Genomic DNA, 22,148 nt, shown 5'->3' on the forward strand with positions numbered 1-22,148 from the left:
AGGGGTGGTCAGGTGGTGCAGTGTGTAAGAGCATTGGCCCCAAAGTCAGGATGACCTGGGATCGAATCCGGGCTCAGATACTTAGCACCACACCCAGAAACACCTGGCCATGTAACCTTGAGCAAGTTAATTAACCCCAATTGCTTAAAAAAAAAAAAACACTTTGTAGACTTTGAGGAGCTACATAAACATTAGTCATCATTAGTATTAAGGATAAACACATAAAGGGAAGCAAAATTCATGAATTTCCTAATTGTTCTCCCCTCCTGCTGACATTAGCCTGGAACCTTCTGTAACACAGAATTGTAATCAATGAAGCTGCCTTTCCTTGGCTTCTAAGTACAGCTCCACTTCTCAGCTTTCCCAAAGGGACAGTATTGCACCCATTACTCTGACAGTGACATGAAGGCATGCACAGGGCAGAGGAGGGGAGCGATTGACCTAAGCAGCCCTGCTGGGCCATCTCCAAGCTCACCTCTGCTTCGTGGTCCTTGGCTACGCTGGCTTTCGGCTGGTCATTGACCCTACAGAGAGAAGGATTTATCAAAGAGAGTTAAAGGTGGACCATTCTGGCTTTCATGGAGATGGAAAGCTAAACTGTAGGTAAGTTTGCATTTGTAGATTTCTGCCTGGATCCCCCCAAGCCAAAACCCTGATTCCTAATGTCAGATAACTGTCTATGGCCAAGTTACTAAATGTTTCTGAAGAAAACACATTTTAAATCCACCTCTATTTTTCCTAGTGCATTTCTGAAAGATATGGTGGTATTCAAGTCCATTTTGGAGTACTTAGGGGGTTAAAAAGGATTAGAATGAGGAGACCAGAGTTTTAGCCTCAGTTCTACCACTACTAATTTTGTGTGTGACCTTGGGAAAGTCACTTCCCCAACATGGGCTTATTTCTTCTTCCTTAAAAGGAGGTAGTTGATGTGGAGAGCAATTTATATAACAACACTGCAAAAGCAAGCCACTTGAAAAGATTTGGGAACTCTGATAAATTCAATGGCCACTTGGGATTCCAAGTTCAGTGATGACACCACTGAACCTCCAGATAGAGAGGGGCTGATAGACTCAAGATGTAGAATGTTTTGTTTGACTATGAACATTTGTTCCAAAGGTTGGGTTTTTTTCCTTTCTATTAAATTGGGGGGGGGTGTGAAAGGGGGAGAAAATAAATGCTTATTAAATACAATGAGGTGGTTGACTCAGGCTGGTAAGGTCCTTTCTAGCTCTGATCTTTCATTTTCTCTCTCCCATATCACATGTATCACATACCACAAAGCCACAGAGAGAAACACCACCACTGCTCTCCAGTTGGTTAAATGAACATTAGATCAATAAAACATCTTTGGCCACCAAAGGGGGAGACTTGTTCAAATGTCCACACTGACAACCTTGACTTTAATCTACTGGTATCAACTCCACATATACCCAGGGAGGAATAGGAAGGATTAACCCACAAACATGTTACTTTGAAGAAATTTGGGGTTTATTTTTTTATTAACTTGGAAAAAGGAGAAGAGGAAGAGAAAACCAGATAGAGGTTAAGAAATTCCCCGTCAATTGGAAGGAGGGATATGAAAATGAGGTAGATGCTTACCGCGTCTCTTCAGCTGCATCAGGGATGTGGGGCGCTTGGGGAGGGGTAGAAATGTCTAGATAAAACAAAGACATAACACTAAGAATGAGGAGCCATGTTTCTCATTCATTGAAGGTCAAGGGAGCAGAGTGGGTAGGCAGGGAAGATTGGGGGGAATATTTGTTTGAAAATAATTTCTTAAGTAAATTGGCTTCTTTCTCCTAAACCACACGCCCCAAAGGAAAGACTTTACAGACTCATTTTCAAGTCCCCCATGCATTCCACTTCAATAAAAGTGCATTTTTGGAGTTAACTGACCAGTCAACAAACATTTATTAAACACCATTTACCAAGCTAAGAGGTAGTGGATTGAGGCAGGCCTTGAAGCCAGGAATACCTGTGTTTAAGTCCTTCTTCTGACACATACCAGCTGTGTAACCCCGGGCAGGCTGCTTAACATCCTTGGGTCTCAGCTTGCTCACCCATAAAAGGAAAGGGTTACACTAGCTGGCCTCGTGCTAGGACCCAACCCCACGACTATCACTCTGACATTGAATCTCATTCCCACCCACCAAGACTGCTGCCATAACAGCCCAACAGATCTTCCAGCCTCCACTCTTTCTGAGTTCCAGTCTACCCTTCATATTCCTTCTAGATCAACTTTTCTTTATGTAGAGAGCTGGTCATGTTATTCTTTTGCCTCCTCACTCAATTGGATTTAAGAAGTCATGCTATTTGAGCATGATGGTACACTTTGTAATCCCTGTAATATCAACTACCAGAGGCTGAAGCTTATTGGGCTCAGGAGCTGAGCTATATTGGGCTATGCTGATTGAGTTTCTGCTCTAAGGCATCACCAATATGGTTAGCCCCTAGGAGTGTGTGTGTGTGAGGAGGCACCAGGTTGCCTAATGAGAGGCAAACCAAGCACATTTTAAAGGTTAGAAACAGGACAAATCAATAAGTAGTGGGGTTGGGCCGATGAGTAGTCTAGGTGGGATAGATGGACCTCATCTTTATTATTTTTATTTTTTTTTCCTTTCTGGAGGACAATTGGGGTTAAGTAACTTGCCCAAGGTTACACGGCTAGTGTTTTTTGTGTGGGTGTTAAGTGTCTGAGGCCGGAACCGAACTTGGGTCCTCCTGACTCCCGGGCCGATGCTCTACTCACTGTGCCACCTAGCCGCCCCCAGACCTCATCTTTAAAGAAAAAAAAAGACACATTTCTAACCCAGTATGATTTTACCCAATTCAATAGCAGAATTTAGGTTAAAGTTTTGTCAACTATAATGCAGAAAGAATTTCGAATTTATTCAATTCATGTTTTAAAATGAATATTCAACTGTTATCATATTACAATGATTCTAAAGGACACATAACAAACAACTCAAACTTAGAATATACACACACATATAAAGTCTGTAAGGTTCAGAGAGGCATGAAGTATAGACAGAATATTATATAAGAACCAAGAAATCTGAATTTTATTCTTAGCTCTGTTACTAACTGGCTGCCTTGCTGGGCTATATAGGATAAGAGATAAAGAGCTGGAAGGGACCATCAATGTCTAGTTCAGATTCTCACTTTAAAGATGAGAAACTGAGTCTCAGAGAGGAGAAGTGATTTTCCTAAGGTCATAAGGCAAAACCCAGGTCTTCTGCTTCCAAATCCAGCACTCTTTTCTCTGTGCTGGTTGTTTACCTGAGTGTTTCCTCCTCTATAAATAGGGAGGAGGGGGACAGAGAGGAAGGCAGTATTACTAGCTGGTTAGACTAGGCTTCTTCACTAAAAAAAAGGAAGATGGAGACAACTCAGAGTAACTAATGAATCTCCAAATTTGAGGGAACTTGGCCAATTCTTCCTACCTGAAACTGAGCCTTATCTGGTCTACTAACAGTCACAGTTTCGGAGCTGGAATAGATCTCAAAGGCCATCTAGTCCAACCTTGTCCCTCCCTACAGACCAAACAAATGGACATCCAGCCTTTGGACAGAATAGCCAATGAGGATGTTTCCAACAAAACTCCCTTCCCAGACAGCCCAGATCACTCCTAAGTAGCTCTAATTGTCACAAAGTTTCTTCCTAGGATCACAGAGTTAGAACCGGAATGATCTAATCCAATTCCCTCCTTCTATAGATGAAGAAACTGAAGACCTGAGAGAAGAAAAGAATTGTTCATGATCATACAGGTAGTAATGGGCAGACCTAGGATTTGAACCCAGGTTCTTAGATCCCTAGTTTTTTTTGCACTGACCCTTGTTAATTGCATTGACCCCCATGTCAATTGCATTGTACCATGTCAATTGTACCATACCATGTCAATTGCACTGTACTATGACAATTGCACTGTGCCATATCAATTGTATTGTATCATGTCAATTGCACTGTACCATGTCAATTGTACTATTCATGTCAATTTTACCATACCATGTCAATTGCACTGTACTATGACAATTGCAGTGTGCCATGTAAATTGCAATTTACTATGTCAATTGTATTGTACCATGTCAATTGCACAATTCATGTCAGTTGTGCCATACCATGTCAATTGCACCATACCATGTCAATTGCACTGAACTAGGACAATTGCACTGTGCCAGGACAGTCGCACTGTGCCATGGCAATTGCATTGTACTATGTCAATTGTGTTGTACCATGTCAAATGTACTATACCATATCGATTGCACTGTATTATATCATTTGTACTGACCCATGTCAACTGCACTGTACCATGTCAATTGCACTGTTGTAACTTTCACCCATTGGTCTTTCTTCTGCCCTCTGGGGACAAGAATAACAAGCCAAATTCTTCTTCCATAAGCTGGTTTTTCAGTTACTTATTTTTCCCCATCCCCAGCTGTCTCTTCTCCATGCTAAACAACCCCAGCTCCTTCAGACAACCCTCCTACATCATCAAATCTAAGGCCCTTTGTCATACTGATTGCCCTCCTTCAAAGGCTCTCCAGCTTACCATCCTCCTTCCTAAAATATGGATTGGTTACTGGGAATAATCTCAAAGCCGAGATCTAGGAGCTGGTAACATTTTCACGTGATTACCAGCAGGGGCTGAAATCAAGAGCCAAGTCTGTATATAAGTTCTCCTTATTACCACCCAGTGTTGGGCAGTCTAAGAATTTCCTGTTTAAAGTTCTTTTCCTTGAATGCTGTATAATGATGCATTGCAGATTAAATGGCAAGAATTTCCCTATTACATTCCACAGTGCATACAGAATCTAATTCCAACCTGTTAACGTGGTATAGTGGGGAAAGTATGGAACTTGGGACTCACAAGCTGTGAGTTCAAATGTCCGCTCTGTTACTTCCTGGGTGACCAAGTTCTTAACTTCTCTGGGACTCAGTTTTCTCCTCTGTAACAGGAGGGAGTTGGGGCTTGATTAGATTCTTTGTGAGGTTCCTTCCAGTTCTAAAGCTTTGATTCTATAATCAAAAACTGTGTTTAGCCTAACTGACTTGGTCCTGCTCATACAATTGCTCTGAAATCCTTTTTGTGATCTGGAGATATTCCTCAAAGTGGCCAGTAGGTGGTGCTGTGCAGCAAGTCTAGGCAGGTCAATGGCTGCTTTATTAAGGATTGAATGGTTTGGATTAGGGTGAGGCAGGGACTCAGTTTCCTCACTTGTAAAGTGGGATAGCATTTGCCTTGCAACTACAAGTAAGGAAGATGAGATAAAAAGAGGCTCAGAAAACCAACAGCGCAGAGGGGGTAAGAGAAGAGAGGCACTGCTCATCTTGTAAGCCGAGACCCCGTCATACCCCAAGAATGTATGTGGTGGGGGAGAGAACGTAGGTCAGTGGATATGACTGTATCCTCATGAAAGTCACTTCAGCTCCCTGGGGCAGGGTTTCCTTTTCCATAATCTTGGCTTCTTCCCCAGTGCCTACAAATATGCCCCCTGCCCCCACCATCCTTAAATAGAATTTGGTTCCATCATGATGGATCCATTGTCTATACAGTTGTCAAAAGAATCTTCCTCAGGCAAGAGTCTGACCACATCACTGCCCTGCACCAGAAGCATCATTGGCTCCCACAGGTTCAAGTTTACATGCTCCTTCCTCTCTCTCTCCCTCTCCATCCCCCTAGCTGACAGAAAGCTCTGCCTTCCTAAGTTAGCTTGTATTTATATATTTAAATATATTATTATATACTTAAATATATTATATTTGTATATAGCTGGCATCTATACAGCACCTACTATGTGCAGTCACTGCCCTAAGTGTTTTACACATATTATCTCATTTAATCCTCACAACAACCCTGAGAGCTAAGTGTTGTTACTACCTTCATTTTACAGGTGAAGACAGATGTGAAGTGACTTGCCCAGGGTTACACAGTAAGGAAGTGTCCGAGGCTGGATTTGAACTCAGCTCTTCCTGACTCCATTGATGTCAGTGGCAGCCTACCCTTTGTATCCTCCATCTGTCATAAGTCCTTAATCAATCATGAAAATTTACCAGTTCACCTATGGTATCTCCTGTCCCCCTGTAGAAATATGGGCAGGGACCATTTTCTTTTGATCTCTCTTTCCATGCCTTGCACACAGTCGGTGCTTAATAAATGCTTCTTAGATTGGACTCCATTAGAGAGGGGCTTCTGCCTCAGTGGAGGTCGTCAAACACAAGCTTGTTGGAGATACTGCAGAAAAGAGTCGTGTTCAGGGACAAGGTGGACTAAAGCTGGGAGGTTCTGCCTCTAGGGGGCAGAGGAAGGGCTCGGGATGTCTTCAAGGTGGCCGAGGAGGTCTTGAAGGGTGTGGTACCATCAAGAGAAATGAGAGGAATTAGGAGAAGGGAGAGGGAGGTCGGAGGGGAAGATGATTCCATTCTGGGCATGTTAAGTTTAAATGAGCGAGGAGGGCAGCCAGCATGCCCTGTCATGGCATCAGCCTGAAGACAAAGGATTACGGCTTCTGTTTTATTGTGAGAAGCAGTGTGTGGAAGTGAAGACTGAGGAAGATCCAGATTCAAATCCAGCCTCTGCGTACACTGGCTATGTGACCCTGGGCAAGTCATTTCATTTCTAAGTGTCCCAGACAATTCTCTAAGACTATAAGTTGAGAAGTAAATGTTGACCTGCTTGGCTAGAGGGAGTTCCTTATACCAATGAAATTATAGACCCAACGAAACACACACACAAAAATGTTGTACTATCAGGAAGAGAAAAGAACCATTGGAAACCAGTTGGTCTAATCTCCTGGTTTTATGGACTTACTCAGAAGGAAGCTAAGTCCAGTCCCTGGGTCACCTGACTCTCAGGCCAGGCCTGGGCTGACCACACCCTGCTGAGGGGGAAGGAGGACTCTCCCTGCTCTGGCCTCACTGCCCCTCTTCGCCCTCCTCCTTCACCCCTATATTGGGCCCACTGAGCTCAGGTACAGGCCTCACAATCCCCCCTGGTGCAGTGGGGGCCCCGCAGAGAGAGGCTCACCCAAGACAGGGAAGGCAGAAGTAAAGGGAGTGAGGAGAAGTCAGTAGAGTCCATCCCCGTAACTCACCTGGGAAGATAAACTTCTGTCTATGATGGATGTAGTGGGCAGCTTGAAATAAAAGAGGAGAGCGAATCACACAGACAAAAAGCAAACACGGCCAGGAGAAAAAGGTTAAGAGAGATGTCAGTGGCAGGCGCATGCGGTAAATGACCAGCTTCGAAGGGGGCTCGGGTCAGCTGGTTAACGGGGTTCGCATCCTCTGCCCGCTCCCTACAGGCCTCTCAGAGAAGCAGGCTGAGAGAACAGGGGGTGGACAGTCCAAGGTTAAACTAGACCTGGCCAAGAAAGGGGGAGAAGGAGCTGCTTGGACATGGGGACAGCGCCAAAGGGTTCTGTATTATCGCCCATGTGAGATGAGCAGAGGGTTTAGAAATAGGAGACATGGGTTTTAAATTGTGACCTTAGACCCAACTCACCCAAAGAAATGTATGAGATGCTGACACAGGCCACTTGTAAAGGCCTGTCCTGAAAAGCTCTGCATCTCCCAGGTGACTCACTGGAAACAGGGTCTGGGGCCCTGCCCACGTCCTCACTACTCACTGGGTCTCACATCATGCCCCATAATCCCTTTCTCAAATGTGGCTCTCTGGGCCTCCATTTCCTCATATCTGAAAGAGAGGCTAATCGCCCTTCCTCCCCCAAGTTACGGGTGAGTGTAAACAAAGGCTGTGCACATGGAGAAAGCACCTTGGGAAAGTAAAAACTACCTGGAAAGTTAAGGCATGATCTTCACTATCACTGATACCCTTAACCAAAGAACCAAATGTCCAGCTTTCTGATTTGTATAATAAGCTAGTGCTAAGGGCTTATCAGGGGGTCTAGTCAACTTGGGGGGGGTGTAGAGTAAATGAGCCTTCACTCAGGACTTTGGGTTGGATCTCCCCTTACTGAGAGGACTAAAGACATCTCCTGAGCCAGCCTACTTATTCATTCATTCACACTTCAGTGAGGATGGTGAATGATTAAGGCTCACTTATGGATCAGAGCAAACTCTTTATATTGGGTCTGTACAAAGGGGGTACAGTAGATATTGAGGGAGAGAGATCTAGGGAATTGATTTCACACTAGAGAAAGGAACCAAAGGTAAGAGTAGACTTGGAATTGGGTAAACCTGTGAATCCATTCACCCCATCCCGACCCCCACCCTGGGAGCCACTAATGGTACCTGGGAGATCAGGAAGATGGAGGGAACAGGGTTGGGGGGGGGGAAGGATGGAGAGGCAGTGTCAGGGGGCCCAAAAGGGTTGGAGATACGGTTCTGGGACCCCAGGAGGGGATGGAGAGACTGCAATGGGGCTCTGGGAGAGGAGGGAGAGGCAGTGTCAGGACCTAGGAGGGATGGAAAGACAGCATTGGGGTCCCAGGAGAGGAGTGAAGAAATGTGTCAGCACCCCAGGAAAGGAGGGGGCCACACAACCCAGGCCCTCTGGATTGACTCTAATCCACAATAGCCTCAACCTACCAAATAATGCCTGAGATTTAACACACCATTATCCTCAATGAGTGGGTGAACGGGTCGTTAGAAAAAGGCTGCAGCTGCCCAGAAACTCATTCGAAGCCGCAGAAAAGCAGGCATCCGTTCATGCTGAGATCATCCAATCTGACATCAGCTCACGGAGATTTACGTTCGCTCCCAATTTAAGGCACACAGATTTCATGCAGCATGCACAGAGCATTGAGAAATGAGCTCAGAGGGACGCAGACCTCAGCTATTTCTAGCCTTCTCCCTGCTCCCATCCTCCTCCTTCCCTACCCACCCAACCCCACCCCAGCCCCCAAAACTCAGCCAGAGAGCCTGAGGCCGGTGTTCTTTGTGCTCTGAAGAAAGCAGCAGACTTGTTCCCCTTGAAGATGGGCTGGGGCCTTATTGACACCATGGCCAGGGCAGTTTAGACCGTGACTGGGGTCAGATTCATTTGGGGGAAAGCACATGAGGTTTCCTCTATGGGTTGGGTCATTTTCTTGCCTTGCGCTCCCTTTTACCGCCCCTCACCCATCAAATAAATGTAAGAGAGAGGCTGGAACAGGCCATCAATAAAGGCTGAGGAGCTCTGCCCCATCGCATCACTACTCACTGAATCTCACCTCCCTTCTCTAACCCCTTTCTCAGAATGTGGCTCTAAGAAGTGCCTGACGTTCATAAAGTGTTTTAAGATTGACAAAGTACTTGGCAGGCATGACCTTGCTGGAGTATCACAATAATCTGGTGGAATGGGTGCTGTGGGTGATATTATCCCCATTTTACATAGGGGGAAACTGAGTCTCAGAGAAACTAAATTAATTTTCCATTATCCCACAGCTAGTAAGTGCCAGAGGCAGGTCTCTCCTGACCCCAAGGTCTGTGTGCTGCCTATAATACCTCACTGTTTTCTATTATAAAAGCGGCTGTTCTTTCATCCTTTTCAGTCATGTCCAACTCTTTGTGACCCCTTTTGGGGTTTTCTTGGCAAAGATACTATAGAGGTTTGCCATTTCCTTCTCCAGCTCATTTTATAGATGAGGAAACTGAGGCAAATAGGGTTAAGTGACTTGCCCAGGGTCACACAGTTAATAAGTGTTTGAGGCTGGATTTAAACCCAAATCTTCCTGACTCAAGGCCCGGTGCTCTATTTTACTATAAAGGTGTAATCTTAAAATTAAAATGAATCACAACAAATTATACATTAAGGATTTTTGAGGATTTTGCGACGCCCCTCTTGGTAAATAGAAGAAAAATTCTAGGGTGCTACACAACCAGGGCTGGGAATTCCTCTTCCAGTACATACATTTATTGGACTGGATTTCATTAGTATGGAAAGCAAAGGCCCAGGGGGGAACCTTCTCTGCTGGTGCTGAGCAGCACTCACTGCGGTTTCTAGTCTTGAGATGCCCAGGGCCCTGAGAGGGGTCAGAGGCCACACTTGCACCAAGTCTTCCTGACTCTGAAATCCGTTCTCAGTGGCACCTGCCACATTGCTCTCCCTGGGCATAAATGAGGCTGGGTTCAGCTGCCCGCCAAGCCTCCACTGGCCTCCATCACCACCAACTCTGCTCCATTCCCAAGCCCAGTTGGCCAACTGGCCAACGCAGGTCACTCATAGTGGGGGAAGGGCTGGTGGAAGAATTTGGGGAGTTCAGGGAGACCTCACTCTCAGTACTGTTGGAGACACAATTAAATGTTAATGGGGTCATCACCCTCTTGGCATGAGCCTGAGAACTATGACTTCTCAAGAGGAAATACCTACCCTGCCCTCCATTCATTCTCCAAGAGATCTGTGCCCGCCCTTGACTACTTATTCCGGGAGCCCAGGAGATAGTGCATAAAAGACCATCCCTCAGCTGAATCCACCTCCCATGCATGGAGAGGGAGGTCTGCCTAGCTAATGAAATATGGATAGAATTAAGCTCTAGCCAGCGCTAGGAATAGACCTGAAAATCCAATACTGTACATCCCACTTGTTAAAGAATGAAATCTTAAGTACAGACCAAGGCCGGACGGGGCAGTTACCCTGAAGATCCAAGAAGAATGAACAGAGAAAGCTCACTGGAGACACAGGAAATCCAGATGCCGCCACCCAGACAGAATCCAAGGACCAACAGAGCTCCCCGAGCATCACACACACAATAGTCACCTGGGAAATTAAACCTGCTGTCCCGCTGAGCCATCGGGGAGGGGTTCGGGGGTGTCGTCGCACTGGGAGGGTTGGAAGACTGGAAGGGCGCTGGGGAGGATGGCGTGGAGGAGGTGGTGGAAGACGGGTTACTGCTGGAGTCAAGGTGGTTCACGGCTGGAGCGTGTTCCTGCAAGACACAAGCGATTAGACATCATCACCCCCGTGATGTGAGAGATCCAGCCATGGGCTGCTCGGTGACCCAGCCCATCCACCGATCTGGCCTATCCATGGCCACAAAGCTGCCTAGATCCCTACACTGTCTCTGCTTCTACAACCTATGAGCAACTGAAGAGAGCCCACCGAGATATTTTCTGGGAGTCCAAATAAAAAGGCAGAATTGTGCTAAGTCTCTGAAGACAAATGGGGTTTGGATAAACAAGGAAAAGAAGTCGTGTGTGTGTGTGTGTGTGTGTGTGTGTGTGTGTGTGTGTGTGTGAAGAAGGAGGGGAGGGTACATAATGAGCAAAGGTAAGACAGTGGGGAAAACTGAGTAGGGAACAGAGAGAAGATGGGACTGGTTGGGGCAAATGTTCATGCTGAGGAAATGGGAAATAGGGGATAATAATAACATAAATCATAGTGGGGGTAGCTGGGTGGTACAATGGATAGAGTACCAGGCCTGGAGTCAAAAAGACCTGAGTTAAAATCCAGCTTCAGACACTTACTAGCTGTGTGACCCTGAGCAAGTCACTTAGCCCCAATTGCCTTCCAGCAAAAATCAGTTGGAGTAGAAGTGATAATATCTAGAACTTAGGTAGCACTTTAAGGTTTCAAAGCCCTTTACAGATGTGATTTCATTTGACCAATACCAGCAGTTAAGGGGGCATCAGATTATGGCAAGCCCTGAGTGAGAGGCAAAGGGGAGTGGATGGTCTACAGGAAGCCACAGAAAATGACTGTGGCTGGGTCCTTTGTTCCCATTCTTTGAGTAGGGCAGTGATGGGTGAAAAATGCCCATGTGCAGGATGGAAGGGGAAAGCAGAGGCAGGAAGCCACTGAGCTCTGACACCTTGGGTATACCTGCCATTTTCCATCTGCTGCCTTTGGCTTTGCCTGGCTCACTGGGCCTCAGCGTGCTGAGGCAGAGGCAGGCGCCACATGTGGTCACTTCGGCCTTTCCTCCTCCATCTGTATGCATTGACACACAAGAGACACTGGGGAGTAACGAGGAGACCCACTAGGCTTAACTAGCAGAGGGAGCCAAGGGCACACAAAGCCAGTGGGGTGGGATGCATTAAAAAAGACACACGTGCCCACCTCCAACGTGCAGGGAAGAGCACCCAGCTGGAGGCCAGCCCCCAGAAAAGGGAGGTCACAGCATGCCCTCTGGCCCCCAGTACAAGGGTCATTTCTCAGACCAAGACAGAATCAAATCAATTTGAAGGGCATTGTCCCTGCGAGCCAGCTTGCTATTAACAGTGATGCGTGACTCTGGTTGACTGAAGAACTTTGCTAATTTGGGTCAACTGCAAAGGAGACAAGCCTGAATTAGCAGAAAAATGAGCAGAATCATAAACTCATGATATATATTACAGGAGTTGGAAAATCATGGCCCAAGGGCCCACTCTAGACCACTGTTTTCTGTATGGCCCATGACCTAAGGAGATTTTACATAACACCTCATTAAAATTTTCAAAGCATTTCACTGATACTTCTGGACTGCTGGGTGATGTAGTAGATAGAGCACTGGCTCTGGAGTCAGGAAGACCTGAGTTCAAATCCCACCTCAGGCTCTTCTTGACTGTGTGACCCTGGGCAAGTCACTTAACTTCTGTTTACCTCAGTCTCCTCTTCTATAAAAGGAGGATAATAATTGCACCTACCTCCCAGGGTTGTTGAGAGGATAAAATGAGCTAATATTGGTAAAGCTCTCTGCAAACATTAAAGTTTTATACAAATGCTAATTATTTTTGTTGTTTATATAATTATTTTTATTATATATCCTCACAACTATTATTATCATTATTATATCATCTCTTTAAAGTAGGTGCCATTATCAGTCTCATTTTACAGATGAGGAAACTGAGACTGTGGGAGTAAAATGACATGTCCAGGGTCACGCAATAGCATCTAAGGCAGGATTTGAACTCAGGTCTTTCCAACTCCATGTCTAAGGCTCTTTTCTACCCTTCTACTAACCCCTCCTGTGTATGTTGGCTCCCCCTACTAGAATGCAGGCACCTTTACAGCAGGACCAATCCAGAAATTCTCTTTGGACCCACAGCACTTAGCACAATGCTTGGCCCATGGAAAGATCTTCATAAATGCTTTTTTAATCATTTGTTCATTTTGTTGAGGACAAGATGGGGGATGTGGCTTGACAGAGACAGGCTGAATTGATGGCCTTCAGAGTCCCTTCCATCTCTGAGGCGTTGTGATTTAGAGACCCTCTAAATAATAATTGCTCACGTGTACTTATCACTTTTAGAATTTCAAAATTTTTGAAAGACTTAAATGCCCTTTTATTATGTCCAAATAGTACGCTAAAGCCAGTTCCACATCCTCACTGAGCCACAGAAGGAACTGAGGCTCCCTGAAGGTCGTGAGCTCTGCAATGTCCTACCAAGCCAGAATTGTGCATTGTTGCTGTTCAGCAGTTTTCAGTCATGTCTGACCCCTCATGACCTCATCTGGGCTTTTTCTTGCCATTTCTTTCTCTAGCTCATTTTACAGATGTGGAAACTGAGGCAAACAAGGTAAAGTGACTTGCCCAAGGTCATACAGTTAGTAAGTGTCTGAGGCTGGATTTGAACTCAGGAAGATGAGTCTTCCTGACTCCAGACCCAGCATTGTACCACCTAGACACCTGCTGCTGCCTAGCTGGCAATAGGGGCCATTATCTGAGACTATCCTGATTAGGTACAAAGACACTTATCCCTCCATGGACCATCTGCCAGGTAGCAGATTTTTTTTGGCCACAATACCTCTCAAGGTACAGTTATTAAGGCATGAAGGGGTTATGATCTGTGTTGGTGCAAAGTGAATCTAAGCCACAAAATTCCAAATCCTTGGTGTACTTCAGCGTACACAGCAATGGCGAATAAGGAGGTTTTATTAGACTTGCTTTAATGCCCAAGTAAGAATCATTTGTAACCTGGGCATTTTATGCAAATGTATTTTCACAAAATCATCTCAAAATGGCCTGACCAGGGGCAGCTAGGTGGCACAGTGAATAGAATACCAGCCCTAGAGTTAGGCCTGAGTTCAAATCTGGTCTCATATACTTAACACTAGCTGTGTGAACTTGGGCAAGTCACTTAACCCCAATTGCCTTGCCTTCCCCCCTCCAAAAAGACAAAAAAAAATGGCCTGCCCACCAAAGCTAAGCTGCTCTGGACCACTCCCACTGGGACCCAGAATTATAGTTTGGAAGGGGGCCAGGGAGGGGCATATGTCCATACACAGTATCTGGGCTATAAGATGGTGCTCTACCAGGACCCTTTTCATGATCCCTATAATCATGATCCCTCTCATTTACCTTCTTTGTCAGTGCTTTTGGGAGGGTTCCAAAATGGGGCTCTGTCGATCTGTCCACCGGGTTGTTGATGTCTGAAGGCACAGATTCTGTCCTCCGTAGTTTAGATACTAGGAAGGAAAATCAGAGTGGGTCAGAGTCTCAATAAAGACTTAACCTAGTCTGGAAAAGCAGATGAGATAAAAACCAAGAGACTCACATGGTAGGAATGATATTCTACAAACGGGGACTTCTTTTGTGCATTTGTTATGGCACTTTAACCTGCAGAGACAAGAGAACCAAGGGTCAAGGGACTCATCTGTTTTGTTTTGTTTTTTCATTCTGAACTTAAACAGCAAATAACACAAGCATTTCCATATATGTAGGAGAACAGAAAAAAACAAGATTGCACATGAAGCTGCAAGTCTCCATTATGTACAACTTTTTTTTTTTAATATAAGCTCATTTCAATATTTAACTTTTAAAGCTGTCCCAATTGTCTGTGATTCTTTCTGGCCATCATTCTGTTCTGATTGGTACATTTAAAAAATACTTCAGTAATTTCTTTTTCTTTCTCCCTCCCTCCCTCATTCCCTTCCTCTCTTATCTTCCTTCCTTCATTGCATTCTTCCTGTCTTCCTTCTTTCTTCCTTCCTTCTCTCTTTCCTGCCTCTTTTTCCTTTCTCTCCCTCCCTTCCTTCCTCCCTTTCAAATTGAAAATACAAGAAGAAAAAAAAATTCTAAAGACTCTTTCAAAGCAACAGTCTTCATGAGACTCTCCTGAGGGTCACATGGGGATGTCTGAAATACTTAGAAGGGCTATAGGAAGTACTGCCAAATATTCATCTAGGACTGGAAACCAGTTTCTTAGGTTTTTCTCCCCCATACATGGACCCCAAATTTCAGTGTTCCCAAATGGTGAACTTCCTGTTTTCCATTCCTATGCTTTCCTTAGAGGCTACCTGTCCTTTCCCTTTCCTCTGCCTTCCCTTCCCTTCCCTTCCTCCCCTGCCCCACTCTCTTAGCGTGGGTAACCCCCACTGTTAGAATTAAATTAGAATGAACAAAACAACAAATTAGAGAATGAGTGTATTGCAAAGGGACCTGAAGAGTTCCTTTAAACTGGGGCATGAGGGGGCACAGTGGGATAAATCAGAGACTAGCTGTACTACAATGGGACCCAGGACGTAAATGGGCCTTGAGGGTACCCAAGGACTTGTGAAATATTGAAAGAGAGCCTAGGTGGGGTGAAAAGGAAAAGATGATGGAAAAATGAACACGGAAAATAACTAGGAGCTGCTGAACAGTTCAGGATAAATTCAGAGAGCACAAAGAATCTCTGAAAGTGTAAAGGAAATCGGAAAGAAAAAAGGATGGAGGCATCATACACAGAGTTAAAGGGGATCTACAAGCCCAGCTGCTCCAAACCCCTCATTTTGCAGAGAGGGAAACTGAGGCCCAGGGAGGTTAAATGACTTTCGCACGGTCATACAGGGAATAAGCCAGAAGAATAAGGGAATAAGAAGAATAATACAATAATAAAAAAACAGAAGAATAAGAAGGGAATAAGCAGTGGAAGGATTCTAAACCAGGCCTTTTTATTCCCATTCTATTAAGAGACAATTTTTCTTGTTCTTGTTCTTAATAATGATAGTTATTAATTATAGCTATTAATAATAAGAGTTCTAATAAAAATAAGACCTAACTTTTCTGCAACACTTATTGTTATGAGGAATGGGGTCACCAGTATAGGAAACACCTGAGTAAAGAAATTCCTTCTACCAATGCAGGTCAGTGTCTTCTCTGCAAATGATAAATCTTAGAGTAGCCTAGAGATCTAAGAAGGTAAGTGACATGCCCAGGCTCATACAGCCATATCAGTGATGGGGCTTGACTCCAGCCTTCCTGGCTCTGAGGTCAACTCTAGCTGCTGTGGGGCAGCTAGAGGGTGCCATAGTGCAGAGTGAAGACTCATCTTCCTGAGTTCAAATCCAGCCTCAGACACTTACTAGCTGTGTGACCTTAGGCAAGTCACCTCACCCTGTTTGCCTCAGTTTCCTCATCTGTAAAATGAGCTGGTGAAAAAAAGTGGCAAATCACTCCAAGAAAGTCCTGCCAAGAAAATCGCAAATGGGATCAGGAAGAGTCAGACTAGACTGAAACAATGGAACAATAATAACAAATCTGCTATGTCACACTGCCTCTCATTATTACTATTTATGATGTAAATATAAAATAAATATAATAACATAATAAAATTGAATTAAATAGCTTTTCTTATTAAGAGAGAAGAGGAAGAGGAAGGTGAGGGAAAAGGAGACCAGGAAGGAGAGGGGAATAATGAGAATAACGTAGAGAAGTCTTCCCCTGGAACCAAGCGACCCTGGGATGACCAGATCCTCCCCACCCTCTGGAGGACAGCCTGCCCACATCACATACACACACCCTAGGTGTCAGTTCTGATCCCAGCCCTGGCCGGCCTCACCTGCAGTGTTTACACTTCACTCCAAACATCATGCTTTTCTGGCACACGTGACAAATTTGAGACAGCCAAGATTTCGTTGAGAACCTGAACAAAATGAAATAACACGTAGCCCCCCACATGTGATGAAAGCCAAGCTGGGGAGCCCCCTCCCTTCCTGGCTCTAGGAAGCCAAGCCAAACCCTGGGAAGGGAGATGAAGGGAGGTCAGGGGAGTGGGAAGACAGTGGAGAAAGCCAGTGAACAATGACCTGAGGAGAGGCTGTTTCTACAGAGGAAAGGCAATTTGGGGTGGAGCTGCAGTGGGGCCCCAATTCCTGGGTGATTATCTGGCCCACAGATTCAGGAGCAGGAGTTAGAGTCCTAGAACCCAGAGGTATCAGAGCCTTAAACTGAGGAGGAGACTGAGGGTCAGAGAGGAGACACACAGCTTGCTCAAAAGAGAAAGGAGGTTTCCTGACTTTCCATCCAGTGTCCTCTTTGCTGTTCTCTATCTCTCCGTTTTTCCTGCCTGGGACCCAGACTAGTAAACAAACAAACAAAATTCCTTGCTGGGCATCTTGTCCGGTTGGACCTTAACAAAGATTCAACAGCTGAGAAGCTCAACAGAGGAAGACTGAGGTAATAGGCTTTTCCTCATGGGGAGAGTCACTAAGCACTTTGAGATCCCTCATGGAACTGCCCCCTCTCCCCTCCATGTGTCCAACACCCTGTGGGGGAAGGAGAAAGCTTGGGTGGCTTTTCTCAGAACATCTTCCCCTACAGCTGGGCTTACCTGTGGGTCACTGAGAGGCCGATGTCTCTTCGTACCGTCTGTGGGGATCCGTGGGGGAGATCTGATGGCAAAGAATGGGGTTTGGGCAAGGTGAGGGGTGCCCTTCTCTCTCTGGGTGCATCACATGTCAGAAACCAACCTCAGACTGGGAAGGGAGGGGGAAGGAAGAGGAAAACCAAGAGGCCTCTCTTCTTTCTAGCTGAGTCTCCAGCTAAGCTTCCAGATTTCTTTTTTCTTGGTGAAATCATATCTAAGCTGCCTCCAATTCCCCCTTCCCATCCTTTTTCTTCTTTATTGGAGCTGCCATGAGAACCTGTGAACCTCAATCATCATCAAAATTCCATAAATCTTAACATGGAAAGTTTCAAACCCAAAAGGAATCACGGATTTCAAATTAGGGTTGTATATATGACACATCCACATTTTAGGATGACAGATTTAGGCCTGGAAGAGTTCTCAGAAGACAACTCTCCCATTTTACAGATGAGGGAACTGAGACCCAGAGAGGCAAAGAGACCACAGGCAGTGGTCACAGGCAGTAAATGGCAGAGCTGGGACCTGAATCCCACGTTAAAGCTTCAAAGAAAGATTGATTTGGAGCTGGGAAGGACCACAGAGACCATCTAGGCCAGATCCCTCATTTTACAGATGAGAAAACGGAGGCCCAGAGGGTAGTGATATGCCCAATGTCAAACAGGTAGCAGGTGACAAAGGTATGACATGAACCTAGGTGCTCTGAGTTCGAATCCAGTAGTCCTTTGACCTTTGGTGGGACAGGGCATGTCACTGGAGCTAGCTGGTTCCAGACCATGTTTCCGGCCTTCTCCACTGGCCATCTTCTTGCCATCTGGCCCCGCATGTATACCCTGTCACCCCCTGAACCTCTTCTTTGCTTGGGTATTGTCAACAAATCAATCTTATATGTACTGTCTCCTATTAAAATGTAAACTCCCTGAGGTCAGGGAATGTCTCGCTTTTGATTTTTATCTTCTGTGTTTACCAGAGTGCTGGCTTATATGGGAAGCCCTTAGTGATTTTCATTCAGTCACGGTGATGAGATCTCACCATCACACATTTAGATCAGGATGGGGCTTTAGTGGCCAGAGTCAAACCTCCTCATTTTACAGATGGGGAAACCGAGGGTCAGAGGCTAAGTGGCTTGCCCAAGATCACACAGATCTTGGCAGGATTCAAACTCAGGTCTTTCTCACTCCAAGGCCAGCCTGGTGCTACCCAGCCATCTCTAACTCCAAGTCTGAGGTCCCTTCCTCCATACCAAGGTGTCTCCTACATGGTTCCTTCCTGAGGAGGCTTCCTGGGGAACAAGCCCTGGTGGGAAATGGCCACTTGTTCTTAAGCCAGGGTAGAAGGGAATTGGAACTTGATCAGCTCTGAGAAGGTGAGGTCTCTCACCAAGCCCCACAGAGCAGCTAATGCCACTGCTTGTTGCATATCAGCTCTGCAAGATGAAACTGGTAAAGCCCACGACTGATTCAGGCATGAACTCCCAAGGCCTGTGGGGAGGAAGGGGCTCCTACAAAGGGATGGTTCGTCAAGGCTCAGAGATGCCATTCATGGCAAGATCTGAAAGAATCAGCTAGGGCTTGTTCAGGGTTTAGCACAGTGCTTAGTACACAGTAGGGGTTTAATAAATGCTTACTGACAATCAGGGCTCAGAGATACCAGAAAAGGCCAGATGTTGAAAGAATCATCTAGGATTTGTTCATCCCACCTGGGTCTTAGCACAGTTTTTGCTACACAGTAGGGGCCTAATAAATGTCTACTGCTGTTTATCTCATAAAGCCTAGCTCAAAAGCATCACTACAGAAATTCCCTGATACTCTCTCTTTTCCTTTACTGAGGGGAAAGAGGTGCACAGAGAAGCTGTACCATTGGCCCGTTTGGGGGGTGGCTGGTGAGGAGGGACAGGTGCAGATCTGTGATTACATGGGTATGGAGACCTCTCAATGAAGTAATCAAACCAGATCAACACCAGCTTACAGCAGTTAGCACGTGGCCTCAGTTCCTGGTGACGCTGAGAGTTCAAGAGACTTGCCCAGGGCCACATAGCTAGGATGTGCTTCAGCAGTAGGACTCAAACCCAGGTTTTCCTGACTCCAGACTTTGCCCTAATGCTGCCCTTCCCTAACTGCTTAAACTTCAGGAAATCACCCAAACCAAGCAGCATCCCTGTGTCACCCATAGCAGACTGCGGAACTCTGTTCCATGTTCTTCCTTCCCTACCCTATCTCCCATACCCCAAACATTAAAACCTGAGCATTCTGGAAATGGAAAAGAGAGAAGCAACCACAGCCAGAAGGGGGCTAGTTTTGGAGTCAGAAGGCCTGAGTTTGAATCCCGGCTCTGTCCCCTTCTACCTGGATAAACCCTGGGCAAGTCACTCCCTTCTCTGGTTTGCCCCATCAGGACAATGAAGGGTGCAGACCAGAGGGCCTCTGAGGTCCCTCCTACCTCTAATGTGTGGTTCAGTCTAAACTGTGCATCGGAGAAGGGCAAAACCCACCCAGAGCAAGTCACGCGACGTCCCCCCACCAGCCATTTGCTTCCTCATCAGTAAAAGGCGGGGTTGGCCTAGATGGCCTCTGAGGTCTAGATGGAGGTTCTTAGGACTCTCTACAATGAGGGGGTTAGAACAGATGAACCCTTCGGTCTTCCCCAGCACCAAGTCCTATAAACCTATCAATGCTTTTCCCAAGGCCCCACATGGCAGAGCCGAGACCAGAAGCTAAGGCTTCCCAATTTCAGCCCAAGACCCTCTCGGTATACAGAACCGAGTCTTAGTGACCCTAGAGGTACCGACTGACAGCCTCCTCCCCATCGATAACAGAAATGTGGAACCACGCACCTGGTGAACTGAAACAAGGACCGACAGGACCCTTCCTGCACCCAACCAAAGGGTGAATTAGCTCTTTCCAAACTGTCTCCATTGCATGTCCCCAATTAGTATGTAAGCCCCTCAAGGTCAGACTGTAGTGCCCAGCCAGTCTGCGCACTGTATCTGGCACACAGTAGGCACTCAATAAATGCTTTTTCATTCATTCATTTAGTCTCGCACCCTAATCCAGGACAATTAGACTCTAATCTCCTTGACAGGAAGGATTATTTTTCCTTTTGTATCTGTATCCCTAGCCAGCCTCAGCACTAGGCCTAGAACATAGTAAGCACTCAATAAATGCTTTTTCATTTCATTCATTCAATTCATCCATTCTCTCTCCCCTGCCCTCCTCTCTTATTAGAAGGTAAGCTTCTTGAGATCAGAGACTCGCATTTCTGTATCTGTATCCCTAGTGTCTTCATTTCCTCATTCTCTTGCCCCCTGTTCTCTCTTTCTCTTCTCTCTCTCTCTCTCTCTCTCTCTCTCTCTCTCTCTCTCTCTCTCTCTCTCTCTCTCACACACACACACACACACATACACATACACACACTCACACACAAACATACAGGGGCACATGCACACACAATCAGATTTTCTGCCAATCACACGGCCTGTAGCAGGCTGACTAGCTCCCCCAATAGAATTACAAAGCATTCCCCACATTTCAATCCCCCTAACATAGGGAATCAAAGTTGAATGGCCAGAAGTGAAGCCACTGAAAACACACAGCCTCCTGGGCCCCAGGGTCTAAAAGAAATGGGGCTGCTGGCCTGAGACAAGGAAAGCAGGCTTTGGACAAGTAAGGACCCCAGACCATTTTGATGTGGACCACAAGGATGAAGCCCTTCTCTTGGCTTCCCCAGCCTACGGTCACCATGGCAATGGAGGAACTATATAGGATGGGCTGGGGGAGGGAGATTTCCAATCCCTGTCCGAGCCTGGCTTAAAGTGCTCTTAGATATAGTTAAGGCATACCATAAGACCGAGAATTGGAAGGGAGCTTTAAGAGATCCCCTCACATCCCAAGGCAGGGAGCTGAGGCCCAGAGAGGAACACAGCTACTAAAAAGGAGGGCGAGGATTTGAGCCCAGGTCTTCAGATTCCTACACCAGTGCTCCTGCCCAACACACAATGCTCCTTGTCCCAAGTTAACAAGGGCTGTAAAAGGAAGGACAGATTTAATTCTTCTCCATATTCCTTTTGAAGAACATTTGGGAAAGAGATGACTGTAAGGGTGTGCATGCGTGTGGGGGTGAGTGTGAAGCCAAGCCTTGGTACTCTTTCCCAACAGACTCCTGCTGCTTGGCTCATTCCCTGGAGAAAGGTCACATGGTCAAGAATGATAATTACAACAGGGATAATAATGTTCTTGAGACAGTCAGGAAGAATTGATTCTAGTTCTGTCTCTAACAAACATTGACCATGTACCCCTAGACAAGATACTTGACCTCTCGGTGGCCCCAGACAACTCTGGAAGATGAGGATTCCTAACCTGGAGTCCATAGACTTATTTTTAAAAACATTTTGATAACAATATGCCAATAGTATTGGTTTCCTTTGTTATCCTATTCATTGTATTTTCTGCATTTAAAAACTTTGTTTGGAGGGGTCGTAGGCTTCACCAGCGGGGATCTGTGACAGAAATCTAAGAACCCCTGCTTGGAGACTCTACGTTTCAAAGCAGGCACTGAGCTGTCCTGGTAGAGTGAATCTCTTCTGTGGGAGTTCCTGAACCAGTGAAATCACAGGTCCCATCACCGTCATCATCATCACCACCATCACCATCACTATCACCACCACCACC

At 45.9% G+C, this 22,148-nt stretch overlaps 1 protein-coding gene across 5 annotated transcripts in view; it reads right to left on the reverse strand.

Moving 5' to 3' along the window:
• Window positions 1-22,148, reverse strand: part of KSR1 (kinase suppressor of ras 1) — a 222,128-nt gene that overhangs the window by 26,493 nt on the left and 173,487 nt on the right. For 3 of the 5 annotated variants that reach the window (XM_069089849.1, XM_069089850.1, XM_069089848.1), the window contains exons 4-10: window positions 17,449-17,509; window positions 16,678-16,761; window positions 14,413-14,474; window positions 14,217-14,323; window positions 10,697-10,865; window positions 1,600-1,654; window positions 476-524 (exon numbers count right to left, since the gene is read on the reverse strand). In XM_069089849.1, the coding sequence (XP_068945950.1) occupies window positions 476-524; window positions 1,600-1,654; window positions 10,697-10,865; window positions 14,217-14,323; window positions 14,413-14,474; window positions 16,678-16,761; window positions 17,449-17,509 (587 nt within the window). Of the gene's footprint in view, window positions 1-475; window positions 525-1,599; window positions 1,655-7,091; window positions 7,134-10,696; window positions 10,866-14,216; window positions 14,324-14,412; window positions 14,475-16,677; window positions 16,762-17,448; window positions 17,510-22,148 lie in introns of all 5 variants that reach the window. The other 2 variants (XM_069089851.1, XM_069089852.1) reach the window with 1 other exon arrangement.

Source organism: Petaurus breviceps, unplaced genomic scaffold, assembly GCF_028583685.1.
Source record: "Petaurus breviceps papuanus isolate PSGF00001 unplaced genomic scaffold, PetGlider_PUasm1.0 186, whole genome shotgun sequence".
In the NCBI taxonomy this organism is placed as follows: domain Eukaryota; kingdom Metazoa; phylum Chordata; class Mammalia; order Diprotodontia; family Petauridae; genus Petaurus; species Petaurus breviceps.